Genomic DNA, 24,572 nt, shown 5'->3' with positions numbered 1-24,572 from the left:
GCCCACGTTTCACCTGTACACAAACATCTTCAAAAAAGACTTCATAACCCTTAAATTTATATTAGATACTAGCTGAGAATCCAGCGTTGCCCGGATATGTATTTATTGCAGTCTTCTATTAGTCCATGCCCTCCACCCCTTCTCTCTGTCCATCTCCTCTCACCCCTTTCCAACTATATCTTCTCCTAGCACCTCTCGCTATCCATCTACTACTTTTTCTTTCCTCTGTTCATCACCTCCCCCTCCTCTCTCAGCCTTCTCTCTGCCCATATGTTCCTCCACCCAGTCTCTGCCCATTTCTTCCTCTTTCCTTTCACTATCCGTCCCCTCCTCTCCCCTCTCTCTGTCCTTTTCCCCATACCTTACTCACTCTCTCTGCATCTCCTCTTCCCTTCTCTCTCCACATTATCACCCCCACCCCAACAGGAGGCTGCTGGCTCTTATCCTCACAGTATTTCTTTCCATGTCGTAAAAAAAAATATATATATACCAAATTTGACTGAAGTCGTTCCAGAGGTTTAAGATGAGTTTTTACCCGTGGCTTTGCCCGCGTGCGCACATATAAGATATATTTCACATGTATTTAACTTACTTCACACCCGTTTGAAAATATAGTTCACATGTATGTTAGCGATTTTTGCTCTGCTGTTTCATTTCCACACAGTTCAATGTTTATTGCGTCGTATCTCCTGAGCTATGTGTCGTACAATGATATAATGTTGCAGTTACATCCAGCGGCATATGTGGCTACTGTCTGCGAAATGTGTTGTGAACAGAGTTAGTAGTAAAGAACTAATAAATTAAAACGTCATGCTTGATGCGGCACTTTTACTGCAGGAACATGAAAATGTAGTAAGCGATAAACTTTTTTCTTTTCATAGTTTTTTGGGGGTTTCATAGAGGTTTGAAAATATGTGAAAAGTTTGTTTCAGGTCACTATGTGTTCTCGTTCTCAAATACTGGATGAGTAACGCATGGGTATTCACCCGTTGTGGGCTACGCTGCTTTTTCACCCCTACCCCACCCTCGTTCTGTTGATAGGTAGGTAGTCCTTATCCTCAGAGATTCTTTCCAGACAATAAGTGATATGTGTATTAAGTTTCGTTGAAATCGGTCGAATGGTTTCGAAGGAGATCGAACGACTATAGATATACATCCGCCTTTATGATATCTGTGGATTAACAAATTCCAGAAAGGCTTTTCTTGCTATTGCCAATTTGTGTTTTAAATCTTCCTTACTTCGGCGATCATCAGTTATTTTGCTACCCAAATAACAAAATTCATATGCCACTTCTTGTGCCTCGTTTCCTAATCTAATTCTCTCATCATCGCCTAAGTTAGTTCGACTTCACTGCATTACCCTTGTTTTTCTTTTATCGATGTTCATCTTAAATCTCTTTTCACAACAGTATCCATATTTTATGCTGCTCTTCCATCCCTCAGCCGCCTCTGACAGAATTAGTGTGTTATCACCTGCAGTAAATTGCTGCTTTCAGACTTCAATTCATATTGTGCTATTCGTAGCAAGGCATTCTACGAGTCGTATATCTGATGATAGTGCACTGAACATTGAAACCAGTCGTGTATTAATAAAAATACTTCGCCATCGAGAACGAAACTTTTTATAATACTAATAGTTCGGCGATAACTGCAGTGAAAACGACCCATTTCAAATTAACTTTTTGATTTTAATACGTTTTTATGTGTCAAATGAGGGTGACAAATGCAACCACCAAAACGTTCATCTGTCGGTGCTGGGGAGTGAGGGAACGTGGGGTGTGAGGAAATGAGAACAGCACGACACGTTTGTACGCTAGCAGATTTTTATTGTAGGAAGAGCAGACTTGGTTCTCACAGGTTGTACTTGATGAGGGCGGCCAGAAGACCCTGGAAGCCTGCGTTGTAGTCGAGTGCGACCTCGTTCTTCTGGGAGTCCTGGCGGGTGTCGACGTAGTCGTCGTTGGCGCCGGGACCACCCACCAGTGCGCCGTTCAGCACGTGCGCGTTCGGCTGGGCGCCGTTGAACGTGTTCCAGTCGCACGTGGCCGGCGGGTCGGGGCACGAGCTGCAGACAGGTTACTCCAGTGGGTAAACTCATTCTAGTCACTATAGCCAATAAAAAGAGAAGAAATTGAAAACAATGTATTATATGCGGACAATGCAATTGTCTCACAGCTCCTGGCTTTCTTTCTTTAAAGCAGAAATCACTGATGGTACTGATTCGCTATAGTCGATATTATTGTGTCGAGAAATTAGCGAGTGTATTGGTATTTAAAACAAGTGTAGATTTCTTCAATATCAGTTGCATACTTTTAATTACATGACATGTTTCGATCTCTGTGGATCATCTTCAGGTATACGTAATCTGATATGAGTTTCTGACGCTCACAAGACGGGTTGCTGACGCAACTACTTAGATCTGAAGATGATCCAGAGAGATCGAGACATGTCATGTGATCAAAAATATGCAACTAAGACTGAAGAATAAATGACAACTGTTTTAGGTACTGATTCAGCCGTTGCATTGCATCTCTTTGGACTAATAGCTAACTACACGCATTAGATTCTCGTTAAAGTAGAATCTCTGTTCCTTCAGGTATTTGGTCAACTCCCCCTCCCCCTCAGAAGATAAAAGTAGCTTGTTGTTCAATGTATGCTGCGTGCACGACGATCAAGAGGTTCTAATTTTTTCCAAGTGGAGTTAAATCAGCAGGCGGCGCACTCTTTCTCAACAAAATTTCCACAACGGATGTGTATGGGAGAGTGTCGTGTACAGTACTAAGTGAAAAGCTGAACTCATGGATCAAGTTGGGATTTGTCAGCAGTTCGTGTTTCACATACCAGCCAGCAACGTTCATCTGCTACGATCACTGTTACCGATACACAGAGACGATTATGCAAGATATAACCTCTTGATTGTATTCGTCAGCAGTTAAAAGACAAGCATTGACCACTTCTTAGAGAGATTTTACTCTTTAGCCCTTCTCACCGTTCTGCCAGTTGGTATCTGCAGGTAAACTAGGGCGTGTACAATGCATCTGACAACTCATTATGTGACACTCTTAGTACGGGACCATTTGAATATACCTGGAAGTAACAGTTACAGTATATTGTATTGCAATATACTAATGTACGTGCACTTCAATTGTTGTCCATAATGTTCACGACATAAGTGAACTATTTGGCCAGCAATGAAACCAATCATTTTTATTGTCTCATCATAGTAGGTGTGATCACTTCTAACAGTGCATCATATCTACATCGCACTCATTTAATAGATTATCGACAAGTTGTCGACTGTGATGGTCTCGTAGTGAAACTCGTGACTGGTAAATGAGAAGATCCTAGTTGAACAATGGGAATTTTTCACTCTGCCTTTAACCTAACTTTCACCTCTCAATGATGTGAAGATTCACCAGAAATGTCTCGAGGTTCGCATTCCACGTTAAACTGTAGGTCCTCTTTCCCCAGTAGGACTACTAGGGCTGGTTAGGGATACGGAAGTCGCCGAAGTGGCGTCCAGCTGAAAGACTTACAACAGGGCTTTGAACCACACGAAATTATCGTTACTATTATTGACAAGTTCCGCTTGTACGTTTAGCCATTTCTGATAAAGAAGAACGTACAGCTCTGGAATTGCACTGAATCAGCCAAATGAGTCCCAGATATGTTCAACTGGGTTCAAGCAAGAGAAAAACGATGCCTATTCCTTCTGTAAAATTGAGTGAGCCTTTAATTGTACCAGCATGAGGTAGAACGAAATGTGTAAGGATAGTAGCCCCCATGTTTTGAGACTCCAGTGCCGGCAGACTGAGATAATAGTCTGTGGTCTGGTTTTCTTTGATTAATCTGGCTGTACGTTAGTTACATTAACAGTAGAAAAGAGCAGCTTATGGCTGTAGGTTTCTCCTGTTTTCGGACATATTCAGTTAAATCGAAACTATTCGGCTACGACCATGCAGCAAATCGACTATCTGTAACACTGAAACCAAAGTGAGAATGGTAGTGTATAGTGCTGTAGGTTTATACCGTGGATTTCAAGTCTGTCAACTCCGAACCCCCCCTCCACCCCCCCTTCCCCATTTTTGAAGAAGAACTGTGTGGGAACGTAAAGTTTCAGGAAACAGCCGAGCCATTATGTTCAGCGAATGCAGTCGTCATTTATTTTCGACATTCATATCTGTGTAGCGACATGTTACTCCCCTGAAACAGTTATCAAGTATTTCGCGAGCGTCGACTGCATGAAATCATACTTGCTCTTTGCGTTCACGCAATAAAGAAACTGTAAAAGAGCAAAACTTCATTTGTATCCGTTACAAGTGAGAAGCGTTCGACACAGTTTGTCATTGCCGCTTAGTAAACATTCCGTGCCTCTGGAATATCAGACCAGTTCTGCGGCTGGGCAAAAATTTCTTACTTTACATCACTCAGCATTTCGTTTTCTACGGAAATACACTGCCGGAACAGCAAACGGTGTCAGTGTAACAGGACTGTGAGTGTACACCACGTGTATACATTATTTTGTGCATAACATGGCTCGCTCTTTGAGAAACTGGAAGAGCTCCAGATCATCAGCGTCTTGAACAAAAACTTCCTGCTAATTCCAACGAAAACGAAGCAGTATTATGGGCGTAAATAAGCCAAAACAGCGGATATAGTTTAATTATGTCATAATTATTCACGCAGTAGAACAACAACCATCATATATCTACGTTTATCCTCCTGGAATGATTGAAGGTGGAAGATGTTGGGTTGGTTGGGTTGTTTTGGGGAAGAGACCAAACTGCGAGGTCATCGGTCTCATCGGATTAGGGAAGGACGGGGAAGCGATTTAGGGAAATCATGGAAAACCTAAATCAGGATGGCCTGACGCGGCATTTAACTGTCGTCCTCCCGAATGCGAGTCCAGTGTGCTAACCACTGCGCAACCTCGCTCGGTGAAGGTGGACGAGCACGTAAGTCTAGACGTGAGGAATGTAGATGACGGATTCGTACAAGGAATCGTGAAGTTATCGTAATTCACTTTCAAAACGCTCTTATGGCTAATTCTTGAGTGCCGTTCGGAGCTATCGGTCCTTTACCAAGTTGAACTAACAGAAGGGCTGTGGGAATCGTCATGGATTTGCGTAACTAATGTATGGGCTTAGCAAAAATGTTCACGTAATCATAGCGGTGAAGCTACAAGAAAGACTTTGTCTATTAAACAAAGATGCACATACGGACATTTGGTGACTAAATCTGGCAAATACATTTGCTTACTGACCATTTGAGAGGTCTGGTTTCGTACTGAGCACCAATCACTTCTTCTATGAATCATCTGCTGGCGGTATAGAAAGGCAGAAAACCTTACGGTGGCTAACAGTGCGAAGATGTAAGCAGATGTGTTGATGTAAAAAGTCCTGTATACTTCTACAGACGTTCCTTGATCTAAAGAGTGTTTACAACTGAGTTTCTTTCTCAGCCGTTGACACTGAAAACTGATGTCGACTTACCTGGAGCGGTGATGCGGGCTGCGTGGGTAGTTGCTGTCGATGCCGCACACGTAGCTGAAGCCGGTATCTCCCAGGGCGTAGCCCATCTGCTCCTTCACCATACTGCGGTACGCTGTTGGGTTGATTCCAAGGTCGGACGCCTGCAGCAGAGGAACAAATTCACCATGCGCTCTACGTACCGCTATTACATTGCTCTCAGTACACACACCTCAATAGACGGATGAGCGAAAGGTTATGACTAGTTTCCACCAAGAGACTGATTGCCGCCTGGTGACACTGAGGTAAGTGACGCGTTAAGGAAAGTACACAGTCCAGTCACATTAATTTGACCACTACCTCTGTCCTAGGTCAACGTGCTATAACCACAGACGGCATGTAGCAACACTCGCAGTGGATGGTATATAAAGCGTGTCAGAGGTGTGTCAAAAACAGTGCAGTCGTCGTCGTGGTGTTATCTGCTGTCAAAAAGGGCGTGATCATTGACTTTCGCCCAAAGGGCAGCGTTTCCGAAACGGCTAAGTTTGTAAGCTGTTTGCGTTCCGAACCGGCAGCATAGGTCACCGATGACAGAGGTACGGCTGTGGGGATGTTCATGGGCAAACAGATGTGCAGCTGTTGAACAACTGATCGCCCAGGTGAACCAAGAAGCTACTAGCACTGTCTCTCCAACAACTGTTCACCGAACATTGCTTCGCATGGACCACCGCTACAGACACCTGGTTTATACACCCATATTAAATGTTGTTCTTCGTCGATGAAGGTTGGAATCTTCATGCCAGTACCTCAGTTGGACATCTGCTGAGTGGCGACAGGTGGAATTTCCAGATGAGTCACTTTTTATGCTCTGTCAGACAGATGGCCGTTGATGAGTACGGTCTTTGAACAATCGTCGGAAAGGTCCACGTCGAAGGACGGGAATGTTATTGTCTGGAGAAAGTTTCTGTGCTATTCCCTAGGTGATCTCGTCATTCTGGGGGCCTAATGGATCAACGCAAGACTGTATCTATGTTTTGGGACCATGTCCACCCCTATATGCAGTTTCTTTTGTTCTCGATATGATCGCAAATAACAGCACGACAATGCAACGTGTCCCACAATTCGCAATGTACATGAGTGGTTTGGAGTTTACCGTAATCTCCTGGTCCAAAAGTCCCCTGATTTAAACCCAGTTGACAGTAAGTGGGGCCATCTTGATCGTATTGTACGCGCCATGGATCGCCAATCGAGAAACATAGGGCAGCTGACCATGGCACTAGAGTCTGTTTGTTTCCAAATTCATGTAGGATACATTTCACAACCTCACTGACTGTCTGCCTTCACGTGCGAACTGCAGAAGGCGGTTGTTCACGCTTTTGAAGGTGGCCACATGAATGTGACTGAACAGTATATATAAGCGGAACAGAGACGGTGAGCAGTCATTCTGCGGACATTACGTGTTGCGAGTGGGGAAACCCACAGATATAAATGACTTGAACACAGGGCAGATTGTTACGGACGGCGACGAAACGAGCTTCTCGGAAACAGCGAAGCTGTTCAGCTGTTCACTTGTTTCTGTCGTGAGCATCTATGGAAGATGGCTGAGGACCGTGGAATCAACGGGCAGGCGGCAAGGTGTTGAACGCTCACGCCTCACCACCGAAAGTGGATCTCGGCAGCTAGCCTGCTCTGTACAGCAGGACAGCGGCGAACTATAGCGAAGCATAATGTTAGTGCAGGAAAAATTCTTTCGGAACACACGGCCTCGTTGTGGAACTTGGAACTCCGCAACAGACGACGCCTAAGTGTACTGATCCAATGACATCGTCATTTACGATTGCAGTGGGTGGAGTATCGCCAAAATTCGATTTTGGATCACTGGAAACGTGTCGCTTTGTCGTCTGAATGACATGTATTGTTACAACAGCTCGATAATCGTGACTGGATGTACCGTCATCCAGATGTACGGCTGCTCGAAATAAGCAACGTGTCACGGACACAGCCACAATGACAGCCGTGGACTACGTGAACATTATTGCGGACCATCCCTTCGTTCTTGATGTCTTCCCCGACTTTTATGTCATCTTCCAGCAGGATAAGTGCCCATGTCACCAGGTCAGAGTCGTTCTAGTTGGTTTGGGGATCACGTGTAGTGAAGCCACGTTGCTATCTTTGTCAGAAAATTCGTCTGTTCTGAAACCGATGAAGCACATCTGGGACGCTATCGGAGGGCAACTCCGCGCCCACAAACCACCTTCCTGTAATACTAGAAGTGTATGACCTGTGCGTAGTCACGTCGTGCCAGACACCTCCGGAAACCTACCAAGGACTTGTAGAGCCCTTGCTATTCAGAATCGTTGCTGTGTTGTTTCCCGAGATGGTCGAAAACGCTATTAAGGAGATGGTCGTAATGTTCCGGCTTATCAGTCTATATTGGCACTATTTTAAAAGCTCTAGCAAACTTAACATCGCTAACAAAAAGTTCATAACCTCGCAGTTTGAGGCGTAAGTATGCGTCGCGGAAGGGAGCGGAGCTGTTGGGAACCACGTGCGGAGTGTAGATAACTGTGTGTTACTTACAAACAATACTGACGTGAGGGAATGGACAACTTGGGTGACTACTTACAACCGTGCATCATGACACCCGTAGAGGAAAGTGTTGAATTTCACATGTAGTCATAGTGTTTAGATTTATCGGTGGTGGCAGGCCAGGTCTGTGACAAATTAATATCAACATCGTGTCAGAATGACGATCCTGACTGGCCGAGACCTCCGGCGGTTCTCAGCAGTTGTATTTAAAAATTTCTTGCCTTGAGAAACATAAATTGCCATAGGGAGTCTGCAGTTGTCCTTCTTGTCCTATTTTGTATTCTGCAAAAAGATCACATGGATATTCACACAAGAAACTCTTCCCCATTTACGTCCACGAAATTTTCCGATTACACTGGGCGAAAATAACAACACAGGGCTGTGAAGGACTTGGAACGTGTTATGTGATCAGATGAATCAGTGTTCTACCATTATGCGAATGATGCGCACCGTTGTGTTCCTCTAGGATCTCAGGAAGCCTTCCGGGACGGCTACGTTCAAGAGAGATGCAGCAGGGACAGTGGCGTCTTTTTGTTGCTATAAAAACATGAAACTGGTTCCTGTGGACCAAGCCACCATGGCGTTTGTGGGTCCAGTGTGACATTGTTTCAGTTTATGTCTTCCCAACCTGAGAACACATGATTCACAAGACTGAAGTCTCTGGTTCTGCGGTACTTACCATCATGCAGATGAACATAGCGTCGGACATGATCCTCAGGGAACCCCACTCTCCTAGGAAGATGAGACCCTTGGGTGTCCTCTGCTGGTTGTTCATCAAATTGTCGCAAATGTTCTGCACAGTCGTCTTGTACGTCTGGTCACTCGTGAACCGCGCAAGCATAACCTGTACAGAAAATAGTTACATTTAAAAAGAAGCCCTACGAACAAAGCATAAATGACACCAGTTTTTCTTAAATTAGTGCAAAATGTTTTACACTTGCATGATGCAGCAATTTGTTACTCGAGCATCACGTGTACAGCATTTCATTCTTTTTTTAAAAAAAATTAAATAGCTCATTTTCGCTCCTGTCCATAAATGCATCATCTGTAGACAGACTTTCTTCTTTACCGAATGACGTATCGAAGTGATTAAGACATTGGATACAATTTCCGCAGGAGAGGTCATTGAGACCCCTGTCTGTTCGTCTGGACCTCGGTATTTTTCATTTTGCCCTATTCGGTGACAGCAATTAACCTCATCATTTCCGCAATTTTGGTCCACAATATAAGCAAAACTGAGATAAGTATGAGGAAATTTCGCTGAACCTTAGCTTTGTAACAGGAGTCTAAAAATAACTGTATGTAAATAATAAAACAAATAAATAAAAATTCCGATTGCGATGCTTATTTTAGTAAGCCCACAGCCTATACTCTTCTCCAGGCAAGTTTTATCTTACAGAGCACTGCTCCGTCTGTAACGACCACAATGTTGCGACAACATTAAGTTCTAGCCTGCATTTTTCAGTCTTATGGTTTTATAACTGGAGCATACCTGTAGCAGTGGTAAATTATAGACCGTTTTTCGCTCTATGGACGTCACACAGTAGGAAAACAGGAAAATTACATTTTAACATGGCGTTAAATTGATGATCATTCTATCTGAAATCAGGAAGACGTGCTGAAGGGGATCTGTCGTGTGATTCCCAAGATAGTGAAGAAAGCACCGTCAAGAAAGAGAGTGAGTGATTCTGCTCATTTTTATTCAGGATGAGTAGGATTCGATCCCTGCTCTGCACAGTGGGCAATCCGCAAAGAGAGACAGATACTCACTACGCACAATGTGCTTGGCGGTTTACAAAAGGACTCGTTTTACCTGCACGTGCAAAATCTAGAGTGGTGGGGCAGTGCACAATAGCAAGAGGCAGTGTATCAGTATGACACACCAGTCAAAGTCGTCATTCGTCTGTAGCGTGTGCACTGAGCAGGGCGTGCATTGGACATTTAGCATGGATTTTGTTGTTGGCGCGTATACAGTATCTGTTGTTTTCTGACTGTAATGTTCATTACTAATGACATAAAGGAAGCGCAACAAGTATTACATGAATAACTGAGAGTGGTAAAGTGTCGCGTAAGTAAATATTGCCGGCCGGGGTGGTCGAGCGGTTCTAGGCGCTAAGTCTGGAACTGCGCAACCGCTACGGTCGCAGGTTCGAATCCTTATTCGGGCATGGATGTGTGTGATGTCCTTAGGTTAGTTAGGTTTAAGTAGTGCTAAGTTCTAGGGGACTGATGACCTCAGCAGTCAAGTCCCATAGTGCTCAGAGCCATTTTTTTGAAGTAAATATTGTCAGAGACTCTAAAGAAGGAACAATATGCCCAGGCGGAGAACACGTCACAGTTGCCAGTTGACAGATGAAAAGACAGTTGGAGAGTCAAGACAATTGTGAGCAGACAGTCCAAATAGATGACCGTCGTTTTTACGAATCAGTTGTTTTAAAAGCAAGAATTCCAACAGTCCTTGTCTTGAACACCAGTATCAATTTTATCTGTTACAAACAAAAACTTATTAAGTCGGCTACCAATGTTAGAAATACTTGAGGATCAGGATTAACACTTTCCTGGTGTTGTTTTTGCATGTCACCTGACCAAAAGGTATTTTATAAAAAATATTTAGGTTGGTACAACTGAAAGGGAAGTTGCCCTGTCGGAACCACAAAGGGAGTTTTATTGGAGTTTTGTTGAGAAAGAGATTAGACGTACTTTACGGCTTCAGTTATGACTTTTGTGACGGACTTCAATCTGCTACGCACATCAACTAGACAGACCTTTCTAGCAAATTATGATGAAATTTCCGCTCGAGATTCCTGTCATAGTCTTAGATGGGCGAACTGAAGCCTTCTCTTGCTAGGGATGGAAGAAGTTTCATAGTTTCGTGCGAGATATGTGACGCATCGATTCATTGGAGCCCACTGAGAAGGTACTGCAAGTCACTGTACACGTGTTTACAATGTCGACATGATTAGTCGCTGTCGGCTGCAGTAGACTCGCTTCTAGCAAAGTAAACCTCAACAGTATCATAGGCGAGGTCTTTACCGTCGCTCCACTGGACTTCTCGTCCCAGCCGTATCCGCTCCTGTACTGGAGACCTCCTTCATTGTAGAGCTCGATGGCACGGTTGAGGTAGCTCTCGGAGGCCGTGGCGCGGTACAGCCACACCGCTGCCCAGGGCAGCTCGTCGGCGTATCCATTGGAGCTGGAAAAAGAGAAATGGTTCAGCATATTATCCAGTGTCGTGCTGGCGTGAAGCATGTGCTCTGGGTACCATATGGAGGTCATCATGGCGAAAAGGTGAACATAGCTCCCTCAGAAGCTGCAAGACGCATTACCCATGTTAGTTACGCTTCAGTAAAATATAGAAGCGTGCGTTTTAGTTCGAAGTTTCACAGTATCGCCTTTGAAAATGTGGACATGCTTTCGTTTTGCAGCTATGAGACGACGAGCAACAGAGACGTATAGTGTGAGTACTTGTACTACAGCTGCTGCTGCCACTAATAGTGATAACAGTAATAATAATAATGGCAATAATAACAATAAAGATAGCGACAGATATAAAAAGACTTTATATTGTACAAAATAGATGTTTCTGATATAGCAAGTTGTGGGCAAAGGAAATTTAGAGACAGCTCCAGTTAAGAATACTAGGAAATGCGGAAGGTCTGTTTGGAAAGAAGGATGTACAAGGGTAACGAGTGCTAACGGGCACAATGGTAACCATTATTGATACTTAAGCAGATATGTCATTAATTGTCTTCTAAAGCTGGAGATATTATTTAGTTCCCAAATGTATTGCGGGAGGTTATTCCAGAGTCGGGTCCCTGCTAATGAGAAGCACCTCGAGAAAGTGGCTGAACGTTGGACAGAAAGGATTTTGCTCCGATGGGAACGGATGTTTCTGCCCTGTTGTTCAGACAAGAGTGTTAAGGTCGAGGAGAGAGACGTGGGACAGTATACGTTGATAGGACAGTAGAGAAGACAGAGGGCATGGAAATCCCTGCGCTTGTCTGCACGCAGCCAGGATAGCGGTGCATATGACGGTAAAATATGATCACTGAGTCGAACATCATAGGTATACCGAACCCAGGCATTCGTAACCATTTCCAGGCACTGTGAGATTTCCTGAGAAAGCTCTTGCAGGATAACATTGCTGTAACCAATAACTGGAAGTATAAGTGCTTGTAGAAGTTTCTTTTTCAGGTCGAGAGGCAAGATCTTTCTTTATTTTTGTAGGGCACGGAGAGTTGCTGATGCCTTCTTGCATATTGCAGCTACGTGCTGAGTACAATTTAGATTTTTATCTGTTATTATTTCTAGACTCTTTCTGAAGGAGAGAAGTTGATATTTGTCCCATTTACTGTTAAGGGGGGCAGTGATTACCGATATTTCAGGATAATGAGCCTAGAATGACCAACCAGTACAGCATGGGTTTTGGACGGGTTGATCTTTAACCCTGTATTCCGCACTCATTTTGATAGTGCACATAGGTCGTCACTAGATTCTCGATAGCTGTCTTTAGGTTTATTGGTTTTGCATTTTGGCATAGATCATCAGGGCACGTGTGGTATTTGCTTTAAGACAAAACTGATGACACATCTTGACTTACAATAAATAGCGTGTTATAGGGTTACGAGACGAGAGTTTTTTGCGTCCTTTCATCGCCCACTAACTAGCCCCTTCTGACAAGACAGAGTGCTTTGGAGGTGTGCCTGAACATATAACGTTACTGTGGGTGTCATCAATAGAGAGGATTTAGTTGATATACCGATAAGATCGAGCTGACACAGCAGGTATTATCTTGGTACAGTTATTAACCTATTTGGGATAAATGCTCATATTCAGGAAGAGTGGACTTCAGACCCCCGTCTGGACATTCTGATTTTCTGCAGCGTTGTGGACAGTCGGTAGAGAAAAGAGTGTGTGTTTACCTTAATCATACGTACGTTATAACTCACATGTAAGTGAACTTATAAGGAAAGAAATGAGGACCCACTCTTCAGAATGGGCGGGGAAGAAATATTTGGAAAATTCTAGCCCTATGTATAAGAAGTGACAGGATGACAGATCATATTTTAAGATATCATAAATTAACTTCCATGGTTTTGGAGGGAGTCGCAGAGAGCAAATATATAGTGGAAGGCAGAGATTAGAATATACACAGCAAATATTTTAGGATATTGGCGGTAAATGCTACTTTAATGTGAAGTATATATTACAAGAGAGGAAACTGTGGTGTGTCACACCCAACCAGCAGAAGACTGATTTTCCAGTAGAAAAAGATACGTAGGTATATAATGTCTGCACATTGTTAACGTACTACCAAATTTGATGAATTCCAACTCACGCCATCAAAAAGCCCAACATCTTACTCCAAACGAGCCGATTATTTAGATAAAGGGTCAATTTATAGTTCAGTGTTGTACTGGGGACTCCCTAGTATAGTTAGTTTATAACACCTTTCTAATGGTTCAGATGGCTCTGAGCACTATGGGCCTTAACATCTGAGGTCATTAGCCCCCTAGAACTTAGAACTATTTAAACCTAACTAACCTAAGGACATCACACACATCCATGCCCGAGGCAGGATTCGAACCTGCGACCGTAGCAGTCGCGCGGTTCCAGACTGAAGTGCTTAGAACCACTCGGCCACTCCGGCCGGCTTATAACAATTTTGTCAGCCAAGTTTCTTGAGCCTTATATCCACCAGACCTGAGCGATATTTCTTATTTGGAAATGACTGCAGTTCACTCAGATTCGGTCCCAAACTCAGTCAAGGGATATTTTGTAATGGGGGGCACAAAGAAACACAAAAAAAAAATTACAGAAGGCAAGTAACTTAAAGTAGATATTTCTATAAATAAGTGCATGTGAGATTACACCATGGATGACCAGAAATGGGCAACTCAAGTTCATCTGGAGCCGGCTGCAGAGTAGGTGGTCGATGGATGACCAGAAATAGGCAACTTCAAGATCATCTGGGTTCGGCAACGGAGTCGGTACTCCATGGTTGTCCCTCTCCATAGCGGCAGTTCCAACGGCAGAGAGTAAGCGATTGGGAGCACGCCACGCCGTCCACTTTCCTAGTCTCTGTCTGCAGCTATGCTCCGCAAGCTTCCTTATGATGTGTGGCGGAGGTTACTTTGTGTACCACTGTCACTTCCTGTCTTTCCTATCCCAGCCACGAACGGTTCGCGAGAAGAACTATTGTCGGTAAGCCTCCTTTTAATGAGGACCAGGAGGGGACTTTTCAAATGGTCAGGGGCGATGAGGATCTTCTAAAACTTCTGCTTTCCACATTGTCATTCTCGTTTTGGATCTAGTCGTTCGCAAGATGGTGCTGCTTATCGTGAAACTTTTCCTGGACCTCGATCTCTGTACACATCGATTGGTGCACAATCATGTAATAGATGGCTAGGTTTGGTGACAAGGTGTACCCTTTCCGTGCTGGCAGCGACCTCAAGATGTATGTCTGGGAGATCGATAGCTACCAGATGATAAAAAATGTTCAGATGTGTGTAAAATCTTATTGGACTTAACTGCTAAGGTCATCAGTCCCCAATCTTACACACTACTTAACCTAAATTATCCTAAGGACAAAAACAGACACCCATGCCCGAGGGAGGACTCGAACCTCCGCCGGGACCAGCCGCACAGTGCATGACTGCAGAGCCCTAGACAGCTCGGCTAATCCCGCGCGGCACCAGATGATATACACTCCTGGAAATGGAAAAAAGAACACATTGACACCGGTGTGTCAGACCCACCATACTTGCTCCGGACACTGCGAGAGGGCTGTACAAGCAATGATCACACGCACGGCACAGCGGACACACCAGGAACCGCGGTGTTGGCCGTCGAATGGCGCTAGCTGCGCAGCATTTGTGCACCGCCGCCGTCAGTGTCAGCCAGTTTGCCGTGGCATACGGAGCTCCATCGCAGTCTTTAACACTGGTAGCATGCCGCGACAGCGTGGACGTGAACCGTATGTGCAGTTGACGGACTTTGAGCGAGGGCGTATAGTGGGCATGCGGGAGGCCGGGTGGACGTACCGCCGAATTGCTCAACACGTGGGGCGTGAGGTTTCCACAGTACATCGATGTTGTTGCCAGTGGTCGGCGGAAGGTCCACGTGCCCATCGACCTGGGACCGGACCGCAGCGACGCACGGATGCACGCCAAGACCGTAGGATCCTACGCAGTGCCGTAGGGGACCGCACCGCCACTTTCCAGCAAATTAGGGACACTGTTGCTCCTGGGGTATCGGCGAGGACCATTCGCAACCGTCTCCATGAAGCTGGGCTACGGTCCCGCACACCGTTAGGCCGTCTTCCGCTCACGCCCCAACATCGTGCAGCCCGCCTCCAGTGGTGTCGCGACAGGCGTGAATGGAGGGACGAATGGAGACGTGTCGTCTTCAGCGATGGGAGTCGCTTCTGCCTTGGTGCCAATGATGATCGTATGCGTGTTTGGCGCCGTGCAGGTGAGCGCCACAATCAGGACTGCAGACGACCGAGGCACACAGGGCCAACACCTGGCATCATGGTGTGGGGAGCGATCTCCTACACTGGCCGTACACCACTGGTGATCGTCGAGGGGACACTGAATAGTGCACGGTACATCCAAACCGTCATCGAACCCATCGTTCTACCATTCCTAGACCGGCAAGGGAACTTGCTGTTCCAACAGGACAATGCACGTCCGCATGTATCCCGTGCCACCCAACGTGCTCTAGAAGGTGTAAGTCAACTACCCTGGGCAGCAAGATCTCCGGATCTGTCCCCCATTGAGCATGTTTGGGACTGGATGAAGCGTCGTCTCACGCGGTCTGCACGTCCAGCACGAACGCTGGTCCAACTGAGGCGCCAGGTGGAAATGGCATGGCAAGCCGTTCCACAGGACTACATCCAGCATCTCTACGATCGTCTCCATGGGAGAATAGCAGCCTGCATTGCTGCGAAAGGTGGATATACACTGTACTAGTGCCAACATTGTGCATGCTCTGTTGCCTGTGTCTATGTGCCTGTGGTTCTGTCAGTGTGATCATGTGATGTATCTGACCCCAGGAATGTGTCAATAAAGTTTCCCCTTCCTGGGACAATGAATTCACGGTGTTCTTATTTCAATTTCCAGGAGTGTATATGTTGGTTGGTGGAGTAGGCTGCGGACAGCCAATAATAAGACTGCAGGTATCACTCAGTGCTGACAAGCGTGGACTGACGTGTCTAGATTGGGCATACATATTCGGTCACGAAATGCTTTTAAATTTCACGAGTGATGGCCCCATGTACCGTCGATCATCTTCCTTTCTAAAAGGGGGCCCTCAACTCACTGCAGTTTTGAGACCTTGGCTTCGGAAGCAGGTTGCGGACAAGAGGCAAAGTCGCTTGTGCTTTATCGAACGAATCTTCTTGCAGATACGTAGTATCTGGTAAAGTGCGTTAAATTAGCGCAACGGGCACAGTGCGGAACTTACCCATAGAAACTGGCGGCGGCGGGAACGCTGTTCGAGTACACGCCGCGGTAGTTGTCTGCGAAGTCGAAGAGCGCCTTGGCGTGCGACAGCAGTGTGTTGGCGTAGTTGTCGTCCACCCCCTTGAAGACCAGCGAGGCGGCAGCGAAGGCGGCGGCTGTCTCAGCGGCTACGTCAGAACCTGCAGGAAGCGAGGCAGCCGTGACGCCAGTGGGTCGGCGAGAGCTTTGCACAGTGGACAAAATAGTTTGAACATCCATATGATAAGTTGTAAATAAACACTTTTTAATTGCAACCGGGTAAGCAATAGACAGTGTGTATGTGCTTCTGAATGGATCGAACACGAGACATCGGTTCCGAAATGAGCATAATCTAAATGACAGTAATACATCTCTCGACCTTCTGATGTTACAGTCAATAAATAATCAATATTAGCTGTGCAGATCATTTTAAGACTTCCGGTGCCCACACCTTATTTTACTGTAAAGAAACTGAATAATATACTACTGGCCATTAAAACTGCTACACCACGAAGACTACGAGCTACAGACGCGAAATTTAACTGACAGGAAGAAGATGCTGTGATATGCAAATGATTAGCGTTTCAGAGCATTCACACAAGGTTGGCGCCGGTGGCGACAACTAGAACGTGCTGACATGAGGGAAGTTTCCAACCGATTTCTCATATACAAACAGCAGTTGACCGGCGTTTCCTGGTGAAACGTTGTTGTGATGCCTCGTGTAAGGAGGAGAAAGGCGTACCATCACGTTCACGACTTTGATAAAGGTCGAATTGTAGCCTATCGCGATTGCGGTGTATCGTATCGCGACATTGCTGCTCGCCTTGGTCGAGATCCAATGACTGTTAGTAGAATATGGAATCGGTGGGTTCAGAAATGTAATACGGAACGCCGTGCTGGATCCCAACAGCCTCGTATCACTAGCAGTCGAGATGACAGGCATCTTTTCCGCATGGCTGTAACGGATCGTGCAGCCACGTCTCGATCCCTGAGTCAACAGATGGGGACGTTTGCAAGACAACAACCATCTGCACGAACAGTTCGTCGACGTTTGCAGCAGCATGGACTATGGCTCAGGGACCATGGCTGCGGTTACCCTTGACACTGCATCAGGCAGGAGCACCTGCAACGGTGTACTCAACGACGAACCTGGGTGCACGAATGGCAAAACGCCAATTTTTCGGATGAATCCAGGTTCTGTTTACAGCATAATGATGGTCGCATCCGTGTTTGGCGACATCGCAGTGATCGCACATTGGGAGCGTGTATTCGTCATCGCCATACTGGCGTGTCACCCGGCGTGATGGCAAGGGGTGCCATTGGTTACACGTCTCGGTCACCTCTTATTCGCATTGACGGCTCTTTAAACAGTGGACGTTACATTTGAGATGTGTTACGACCCGTGGCTCTACCCTTCATTCGATCCCTGCGAGAACCTACATTTCAGCAGGATAATGCACGATCGCATGTTGCAGGTCTTGTACGGGCCTTTCTCGAGACAGAAAATGTTCGACTGCTGCCCTCGCCAGGACTTTCTCCAGATCTCTCACCAATTGAAAACGTCTGGTCAATGGTGGGCGAGCAACTGGCTCGTCACAATACGCCAGTCACTACTCTTGATGAACTGTGCCTACGTGTTGAACCTGTATGGGCAGCAGTACCTGTACACGCCATCCAAGCTCTGTTAATGCCCAGGCGTATCAAGGCCGTTATTACGGCCAGAGGTGGTTGTTCCAGGTACTGATTTCTCAGGATCTATGCACCCAAATCACATGTCAGTTCTAGTATAAAATATTTGTCCAATGAATACCCGTTTATCATCTGCATTTCTTCTTGATGTAGCAATTTTAATGGCCAGTAGTGTATGCCTTTAAACTAACATTTTTTATCAGTGTTAGCAACTGGAAGAGTTGGAGTTACGAGTATGTATTCAGGGTCGCAAAATTGCTGTAAATATAATAAAACGTGCTACATAAACTAGAATTTTTAATTTGTAAATAAAAACAACAGCCTAGCCAGAAAAATGAAAAAGAAACCTGCTCTAGGGACGCCACATTTGCTTTCTTCATGCTTTTCCCATTGTTCTATTGATTTCCCATTTACGCACGACCTACTCTCACTTTACAACTCGTCACCTCTATTCACTGCGCTACTGTGAACACACAATCCGTGCCTATATTTTTGACTTACACCTTCTTAAGGTTCTTAACCGTCGATCTGTCACTGTCTTAGATTTCATTACAACAAATCATCACACAATACCGACGCGTTTTTGAGAGATCGAAAATATTTGAAACGCATATTCCCATAGGAAATTCATTATAATGTAAAACCCGTCAAATAAACATTCCACCCAAAACAATGAATTCGATACGACCGCGAAAGTCGTTAGACATCCCAAATGGTCGAAATTAGTCACGTACACAATACAGACGCCTCACGGAGCGCTATCACAGCGGAGAGCCTAACGTGTCTCACACAAGGAAACCTATATCGATTGATGTGAAGAAAGAGTGACATCTAGTTAATACCTAGAAACCTAAGTACGTATTGTTTGAGGTAAAACATCAAAGATAGCATTAGTAGTGGAGCTAGGTAGATAAAATACTTCCCCAATTTCCCCCGCACTGAAATTTTCTTCTCCAGAAATTTTCCCAAGGTTTCCGTTTCCCCAAAAGTTCGCCCAGAATTTTTTTCCCCAAAATTACGAAAAAAGGCCAATATGGAGCCGCTGTGTTGGACGATAACGGAGTCAGCCAACAAGAATGATTTAAAAATTGCAAAATGATCGAGTATTTCTGTTGCTAACTGAATGACCCGGACTGCGTCGACTGTTTTTATTCGGCTGCTCCCATAGACTGGTTTCACTCGAATGAATAAAGGAGCAATTCAACTGATAAGTAAAATTACAACACAAAGGGTGGACTGCTTCCAACAAACGACTGAAGTGACTGTTGTCATCCGGTTGCTCCCATCACTAAAAATGCATTCATGAATTTGTACAAGAATTTACGGTTGCAGTAGGTGGAATTCTCAGGATTGAAAAAGGTGCGTGTTAGGAAGCTATTCCACAGGAAAGCTTGTTGGATCACTTTTTGCGATATGGCCGGTCGTTTATGGATGACTGACGTCTCATGAAACTACGCTGGAAGACTGTAACGCTAGAAATCATTTCAAAGAGGAATGAAAAGAAAAGGAACTTTAGCGTGCAGCTGTTGGGCGTTGGATTAGAGAGGACGGCCTATACGTACCTGGTGCACTGGTGGTGATCTTGTACGAGGGCCTGTCCATAGTCATGTCCTCGGGGCGACCCCAGTAGTTGTGGTCGGCTGTGCCGTCGCCCACCTGGACGTAGAGCTCGTTGTCGGAGATGTGCGCCTTGATGAGGTAGTCCATGCCCCAGCGGATGCAGTTGCGTGCCTCGTCCATAACGCCGGCGCTCGTGTAGCCGTCGCCCCAGTCCAGGATACCCCAAGCCAGCGTCGTCATGGCGAACGCCATAGGGAAGCCGAACTTGACGTGGTCGCCAGCTGCGCAAAAGTAAACGGCCTCATTGTTTAGCACGTCCTCAAGTCTCGCTCAGGTACAAGATAAGTAAAAGCCTAGAATCACACTTGTTAATTTTATTCACGGGCAATCGGTTTCAGTTACTTAACCATCATTAGTCCATTAACATGCTGCCAACGTGGAGGGAATGTCGATTAGTACTTAGGTAGGTAAACGTCGCTTTTTCTTTTCAAACATATAACTTTATTGACAAATGGTTATTATGCGCAAGAAAAATCTTAATAAAATGCGTGTCTTAAATAATTTAAATAAAAAAATATAACAATAAAAAACTTCTTCAGCGGTAAAATTATACGTTGTCAAACTTAAATTTGTTCTTGTTAAGTTTTTTGTTCTCTTCTCTGTCTTACTTCAGTCCCCTAATAGATTCTCCTATTCTGAGACTGTCAAATAATATTTCAAGCAAGTTGCCAAATAATCTTTTTGTGTTACGAATCCTTTTGGTTTTCCTAGATCATTTCCACGTGGCTAATGAAGTTGGTAAAGTTATCACATCCTCTTACGTTAATTATGTAACTGGCATAATCTCCCAGTAACCACAGTACAATGTTATTTTTTGTGATGGGATGCAGTTTGGATGCGGGCCGAAGTAGGATGTTTGTCGCGTAGTTGGTTTCGGAGCTCCTTGTTAGCAGGGCGAGTCTATTCCTTATCCATCTCCAGTTGCATAAATGACCACAGCACGTGAAACGCTGAAGAAGAGAATCAAGTAACCCACATGAGTGCTACTAAGTCCGTTTCTATGGAGTTTTTCGTTAGTTGCAGTGTTAACGACTGTGTGTCACGTGGTTGTAACGTCAGATATTAAGTATTTTAATGGTATGTTCGTCCACGCAGTCTCCTGGTCGGTGGACAGTTGCCTATACATTGTTAAGTTTTTCGTCCTTCTTCCATTCACACAGGAAATCTCTTGTTGTGAGGTGGATCCTCTTTAGAAGACTAGCATCTATGTAGCTGGCTGGAGGTAGAATTCTCTACTATGTTTTAACTTGTAGTTAATTTTGCTTGCTTAGATGGCAGAAAGCGTACTAGCTGGGCGCACGGTTTGAAAAAGCTTTGTCTTGATATTGCCTGGATTTCTAGCAGTGTTGTTATTCTCTTGAGGAACAACTCTGTTGCTTCTCTGCTAGTGTGGAAAACTTCAAGCCCACCAGATTCCCTCGATTTGGCTAGCGTATCATAAGACAGCTTGAATATGCTTTCCTTCCATATGCATCTGCCAGGTAGTCGCATTATCCTGGTGCCCTGGATTTTTTGAATCGAAACGAACTGCTCCCATAGACCATGAGCTGCTGACCTCTTATCTGATGGTATGGTATGGTATGGTATGGTATTGGTGTCACAGCAAGCTTGTGGAGCTGTATGCCGTCCCGTTAGGACGCGAACATTTCAAGCTTACACTGTGTCGTCAAAAGTCGTGGGAAGGGACTGTGACACTAGTCAGTTGTTGGCACTGAAGCGTACCCTTGTATTTGTCTCGTTACAGCCGCAGTAGAAATGAGTTCCTGACGACCCACATTCAAATCTACGCGAGCGCCTAGAATAGCTCTGCACAGGCATGTGACGTTCGTTCGTCAAACACTTGCGATCGTCCTGTCTGGCGTGTGGAAATTTGTTCTCTCTGATAGTGAAGATTCGTCCAAGGCGCTGTTGGACTCAGAAACACAAATTCTTGTGTTATCGTCTACTTGCTATGCCCCATGGGTCTCGCACGGATTATCATCTCAAGTTCAAAGTCGGCTAACTTGCTCTACACCGAGAAGTACGCAACATCTAACCACAACGTTCGGGCGTCGTACAAAATGGGATAATCTACTTACCTCTGACTTCTCAGTTTGTTAATATCTGTGTTTTAATCAAACGATGTTGATATGCTGCTTGTGTAATGTTCACTTTACTTCTTGTAATGATGCACGACATTACCATTTCTGTATCCCACTTTCTAAATGTCTGATTCTGGCTGACCAGCGGGAAACTGGCTTACCCCACCTAGGGGCATGGGAAGGGAACGGACCCTCTCTCCCTCTGACGTGAGGTCGTATGTCCCCTCCTCCTAGCACTGTACTGAGTACGCTCTTGCTCCATAGTCTATTGGTTTGAAAAGACTGAGCTGTATTGCGAATCATAAAGTCCGCTACGCAGGAGAATCTCTGTCTCCCCTACTTCATCAAAAGAAAGGCTGTCAAACTGTCCTACAAAATCAAAATAACATTTAAGATTTAAGGCTGTTCTCAGCTTTGGGAGCTGCGGTAGCCTGACGTGTGAGCGTGCTCAGCAATCTCTCTGTACTCACCATCGTAGTATCCTCCAGTGAGGTCCTCTCCGTTCTGGCCCTTGTCGTTGAGCGCGGAGTCTCCCCTCCAGTAGAGGGAGCTGTCCATGCCCGACAGCTTGCCGGACCGCTGCGCCTGGTAGAACAGCAGCGACTTCTGCAGCGCGTCCTTGTAGTCATAGGCTGCAACATCGGAAAAAAAGCGTCTCCGTTAGTCAACTGTCCACTGAGACTGATGCTGGGGATCGCAAATAAACTCCAGACAGACAGCTTGCACACACCATGTTACACTGTTTCACGGAGAAAAACATTCCAAATACGGGTTCTAATTTTCGAATCAAATAACATCCAATTGTAATCAGAAAGAGCTTGCTTAGTGCCGTCATCACCTTCCGTTTGACGTACACAGTCATGATAAAATCTTGGTGGATAATGGAAATGTTCGAGATTCGGTTTTATAGTACAATGCGAAAAACGAAGTGGCCTGACAAGAAGCGCAGGTTTCTCAACAGAATCGACGACGAGGGGAGGAATGTATGGAGAACGGCTAGCAAAAGGGATAGGAAAATCAGAAACGTGTTAAGAAATAAAACTCCCATTGTACTAAAGGGCAAAACTTCTTGAGGAAGTCAAAGTTAAATGCAACGTAATGGAGAGGAGTTAAAACAGTTGCTACGTAGGAAACAGATTAGGAAATAAGATACACAACATTACTGGAGAGATCTGTCATTTAAACGGCAAAATAGCTGATGGTGGCTGAAAGAGGACATAAAATGCAGTCTGGCAATAGCAAGTGAAAAAGAGAAATATTTTACATCTAATTTAAATTATAGTTCTAGGAAGACGCAAAGGAATTACAGACATTTGCTTCGACTGGGCATTGATATAAATCAATGGTGAAGGTTGAAAGTTTGTGCCGGACTGGGATTCGACCCCAGGTCTCCTGCTTAGTAGGCGGAATCGCTGAATACAACGTCTTACGGACACAGTCGTCATCGCAACTGCACGTACTGCCGTAGCACGATTCCCGTCAGACCCAAATTCTCAGACTATCCACCCACTGTTGATGTAGTGCCCCTTGTCCATTATCCTCATTACTCGCAGCATTTCACCGATTCCCGTAACAGTTCTAAAAAAGTCTTTGTCTCGGGCGTACATTTGTATGGAAGTGACTCGTAGACGACAAGGAACGAACAGAAACTTTTGAAATGTGGTGATGCATAAGAAAGTTGAAAATCAGTTCGAATAATAATTAAGAGGTAGTCAGTGGATCAGGAGAGCAATAATTGTATGGCACCATTAAAAGAAAAAATCGGTTGATAGGACAGATCCTGATGCATAAACGAATAGTGACTCGGGCTATGGAGGAAAGAGTGGTTGGTAATAATTGTAGAGGGAGACCAAAGCACGACTTCAGTAGCAGGTTCACGTGGATGTAGGTTGTATTAGCTGTACCTAGATGAAGGGACTATCACAGGATATACTAACATGCAAAGCGAGAGGTCGCAAACGATAACAAGAGATGGTGGTCTTGGGTAACACATAAGGGTTGGATTAACAAGACGTCGTCTGAAATTGATCCAGTAGCGGAAACAATATCCCACAATGTGTTGCCACGTTATGGCTGGAAATAAATACTTATTTTTATTGATGCAGATAACTCTCGCTGTACAGGAACAGCTTAAGCTAACAGCAACTCTCGAAGTAATTGTAGCCAATCTCAATGCGTGAATTTCAACATAATCCATTGACTGAGCTGAATTCTGGGTTTAAAAGTAATTGAAGTCATTGTCTACAAACGATGTTTATGGTAGATGTATAAGTTCTGGTCCACAAGCACTCTCAGGCTGTCTTCTTCAAATTGCTCAGAGGGAAATAGAGATGAGAACCCATACTGCAAAGGAGGCGACAGCCGAGCCTCAGTAATAGACAGCAGAGCTCACAGTTCCTAGAAATGCACCTACCTTGGCTCGAGGCCAAGAGGCCGAGTAAAAAGAACACGCCGTACCGCGCCATCGTGCACAGCTGGCGTTCGGATACGCCTCCGGCTTATATAGGCGCGAGACGAGTTATTTTTGCGGTTGATTACACAAGTGTTATTTGCGACGATGGTGGCCAAGATACGAATCGCACTTGCCTCTATTGAGAGTTTTCCGCGATAAAGGAGCAGCACGAGTAAACAAGGTGGCAGTA

At 45.0% G+C, this 24,572-nt stretch overlaps 1 protein-coding gene and 1 long non-coding RNA gene across 2 annotated transcripts in view; one reads left to right on the top strand and one right to left on the bottom strand.

The window, feature by feature from the left end:
* LOC126187341 (uncharacterized) overlaps window positions 1-24,572 on the top strand; it is a 654,391-nt gene that overhangs the window by 38,774 nt on the left and 591,045 nt on the right. The gene's annotated exons all lie outside the window — the stretch shown is intronic.
* Window positions 1,806-24,481, bottom strand: LOC126187337 (endoglucanase E-4-like). Its single transcript, XM_049928359.1, has 8 exons — window positions 24,344-24,481; window positions 22,401-22,562; window positions 19,792-20,070; window positions 16,524-16,701; window positions 11,091-11,250; window positions 8,737-8,901; window positions 5,493-5,632; window positions 1,806-2,065 (listed from the first exon to the last, which is right to left on the bottom strand). Exons 1-8 carry the CDS (start codon window positions 24,393-24,395, stop codon window positions 1,852-1,854), a joined length of 1,350 nt encoding a protein of 449 aa, XP_049784316.1. The 5' UTR covers window positions 24,396-24,481; the 3' UTR covers window positions 1,806-1,851.

This window comes from Schistocerca cancellata, chromosome 5 (genome assembly GCF_023864275.1).
Source record: "Schistocerca cancellata isolate TAMUIC-IGC-003103 chromosome 5, iqSchCanc2.1, whole genome shotgun sequence".
In the NCBI taxonomy this organism is placed as follows: domain Eukaryota; kingdom Metazoa; phylum Arthropoda; class Insecta; order Orthoptera; family Acrididae; genus Schistocerca; species Schistocerca cancellata.
The sequence above is the reverse complement of the archived record's forward strand: the minus strand, read 5'-3'. Positions and strand labels throughout refer to the sequence as shown.

Bases quoted from the DNA above. Each gene is read 5' to 3' on its own strand.
- LOC126187337 (XM_049928359.1), bottom strand. From the start codon at position 24,395: ATGGCGCGGTACGGCGTGTTCTTTTTACTCGGCCTCTTGGCCTCGAGC. The intron at 22,563-24,343 runs GTAGGTGCATTT...CCGATGTTGCAG, and splicing joins CCTCTTGGCCTCGAGCCAAG to CCTATGACTACAAGGACGCG. The intron at 2,066-5,492 runs GTAAGTCGACAT...ACCTGTCTGCAG, and splicing joins AGCCCGCATCACCGCTCCAG to CTCGTGCCCCGACCCGCCGG.